Source organism: Mangifera indica, chromosome 18 (assembly GCF_011075055.1).
Source record: "Mangifera indica cultivar Alphonso chromosome 18, CATAS_Mindica_2.1, whole genome shotgun sequence".
Taxonomy (NCBI): Eukaryota; Viridiplantae; Streptophyta; class Magnoliopsida; order Sapindales; family Anacardiaceae; genus Mangifera; species Mangifera indica.
In genome coordinates, this window is record NC_058154.1 from 10,771,143 (window position 1) to 10,774,249 (window position 3,107).

Genomic DNA, 3,107 nt, shown 5'->3' on the forward strand with positions numbered 1-3,107 from the left:
TCCAACAACATGATTTAATTCACAAACCTAACTCAATCAGAGATCTAGATAGTGACTTGAGAATACCCCTTAAGCCACACGTCACTCCATCACCTCAACAAAAATGGCGTCACTTTCTCCCAAAATTATCATTTTCTTTTCAAAATCATCACAATTATTTTCAAACAGGCAACTTCAACATGAACAAAGTCCTCATAAACCCATTTCTTTATTTGTCCCTAAAATTATCAAGCGGATTATAGTTGAAGCTTTCTAATTTGGCAGGAAGGGCCGGATTTGAACCAAACTTTAGCTCATTTTAAAATTGTTCAAACTCATTTGTTTGAGTTTAATTCAAGTTTGAGCTTAAGCCAAACTTTAAGTATAATTTGAAAGTGTAACTAATTAGAAAAAAACTCAAATAATGTTGTTTTAATGTGTATTAGTCAAAACAACATCGTTTTTTTAATTTATCTGCAACTCCACCCGATTTTGCTAGACAGATAAACTCTGGAATGTAGTGAGTAAATCACAATCACTGCACCAGGTAACTTAAGTATGTTTTATTATAGTGCATCGCTAGTCAATCCTAAGTTATTCTTATTCTGGCCTTTCATATGTGGGAGTTTATATTATTCATACTCTTGTTTTTCATAAGGCAAATTCTTTTCTTTATCACTTAGGTTAACCCCTATAATCAAAAAGATAAAATAACGTTATTTTAATAAAATTTTCAAATTTATAAACTTGATAAGTTAAATATTCTTAAATTTTGAGTTTGATCTCAAATTCAACAAAAAAAGCCTTTTAAACCCAAACTCGAGTCGATTTAAACCAAACTCATTGTGAACTGGTTCAAGTTAAACTTGTTTCGATTTCGAACAAAGTCATCTTAAATCCAACTGTAGCAATGGTTTAATGCCTCATTTAATATCTTTCCCAATTTGGTAGAGCGAAGTCACGAAACCTCATAAATTTTTTGTTCATCTTAATCAATTACATTTGAACTAACTTGAACCACCAAAGGGTTCATTCATAAATTCATTTCTGGGACTGAAAGAAACTAGACATGGACTTCAAAATACAACTATATCTCATTCATCAAGCCATCTGGGTCGGCTTCGCCTCCCCAGATTTTTTTTTAATGTATACATTTTTAATTATTTCCAGACTAAGTTTGGTTTTGTTTATGTATTGCCACGTCATATTCTCCAGTCTAGTCTGACCTCGCTGGGGCCGGCAAAATGCTGACTAGGCTTCCTGAAGGATACGATGTGGCTGCTGACCATGAAGGCCGTCACGCGCTCGGAAACTCTAATATCTTCCATTTTCAATTCTTGTAATCGCCGGACGTATTCTGGTACGTGTAGTAGGTCCCACACGACGCCGACGCCACCTGGCTTCAAAACCCTTACCATTTCTCCTAATACTCTCATTCTCTCTGCCGCTGCCTCCACCGTCCGGTGGCCGTACTCCTTCCCCACCGTGTGGAAGAACACGGCGGATACCACCACGTCAAAATAATTGTCCCCAAATGGCAGACTCCTAACGTCGCCTTCCCTGCATGTCACGTATTCTTGTACACCTGTTTCCACATACCATTAACATTGTTTATTTACCAAACATAAACTGTGCAAAAAATTCTGGGAATTTTGACAAAGTGAAAAAGAAAACTACTCTATATATATATATATATATATATATATATATATATATATAAAATTAAAGATTTAGTAATTTAAGAGGTTTCTAAAATTAGAACATAATTTACTGTTGAATTTGGAAGTTACCTTCTAACTTAGCTGTTCGGAGAGTGGAGAGACTGGTTCGTTTGTTGCGGTCCAACCCGACGACCCGACCCGAACTCCCAGTCTTTTTAAGCTGAGTGGCCACGGTGTTAAGCAAAATCCCCCTCCCGCAGCCAATATCAAGCGCCAATTTTACTGTTGACCATTGGTTGACCGACCCGACCATGCGCTGCGCCATTTCATAATGCAAAGGCACGGCGGAGTAGAAGAAATTCCCCGCCGCGAAGAACAAGCACACCGCCGACAAGGCCAAGACCGCGCCGCCGAAACCGGCTGCAAAACGCGCCGCGCCGAGGCTTAGATAGGAGTTGAACATCACGCATATTGGCTCGAAATAAACAAGGAAAAGAACGGATAACACCGAGAACAAAATCGCGTGAAGCATCAGAAACACTAACGTCTGCCACTGCTCCATCCCGTAGATTGCGTAGATCTGCGTCCACTCTCTGCTGGCCGTCGTGGACGACGCCGTTTTACTCCCCATCCTAGTAAAATATTTACAAAGCTGAAACATCCAATGTCAGTGAAAAGTGTTCATTGTCTCAACCAAGAAACAAACACACATAACAAAATTCACTTACCAGATCCAAATCCGTATGCTAAAATTAATGCGGCGTCGTGTTGTTCGAGTGGACAGATTGTGAAAAAGAACAATTGATTGGCTAATGGAATTATGCCTCAGAGGTTCCCCTAACCGAAGAAGACGACGATATATTTATATATAAAAAAAAATATCGCAGAAGCTTAGTGGTACATTACCAATTCACGCGCTTTTACGTCGTCGCATTTGTGTTTTTTTGAGTGGAGAGAGGAAATATTAGGTGGGTAAGGAAGGGGTGAAATGGGAATTAAAAATTTAAGCGCTCGAGCCGATAGTTTAAGTAGTAACTGAAGAGATTTCATATATAAAAATATGAGTTGAAATATTTTATCATAATATTTTAAAACTCTTGATTTACTTGACCGGATTTATAGTTTTACTTATTCAATATGATTGATTTAGTTTCGAAAAAATAATCAAACTCAAACGAGGTTTATTGTTAACAGAAACAAAGAATTGAAAATTTAATGGAGATGCATAAAATTGTTTTTTTTTTTTCAATTTGATATATGAATCAATATTGTAAAATTAATTAATAAATGAGATTTTTTAACCATGTTCAACTCGACTTTATTAAAACAAGGCTAAAGTTTGGGTTTAAGCTTGAGATAGAAGTGACAAATACAAGATAGGTTGAAAAAATTATTTTGCTTCTTTTGATTTTCCAAAAATTGCATTTCTTGAAATTTACATATTTGTTAATTACGTACGTTTGTTCA

General features: G+C 36.6%; 1 protein-coding gene across 1 annotated transcript; it reads right to left on the reverse strand.

Moving 5' to 3' along the window:
- Window positions 1–922: 922 nt before the first annotated feature.
- LOC123201649 lies at window positions 923–2,549 on the reverse strand. Its single transcript, XM_044617241.1, has 3 exons — window positions 2,369–2,549; window positions 1,770–2,292; window positions 923–1,564 (listed from the first exon to the last, which is right to left on the reverse strand). Exons 2-3 carry the CDS (start codon window positions 2,269–2,271, stop codon window positions 1,182–1,184), a joined length of 885 nt encoding a protein of 294 aa, XP_044473176.1. The 5' UTR covers window positions 2,272–2,292; window positions 2,369–2,549; the 3' UTR covers window positions 923–1,181.
- Between the last annotated feature and the right edge of the window lie 558 nt (window positions 2,550–3,107).

What these genes read in the sequence shown, in the direction of transcription:
- LOC123201649 (XM_044617241.1), bottom strand. Translation starts at nt 2,271, where the DNA reads ATGGGGAGTAAAACGGCGTCGTCCACGACGGCCAGCAGAGAGTGGACG. An exon ending in CCGAACAGCTAAGTTAGAAG is followed by an intron (nt 1,565 to 1,769) that starts GTAACTTCCAAA and finishes ATGTGGAAACAG; the next exon opens with GTGTACAAGAATACGTGACA.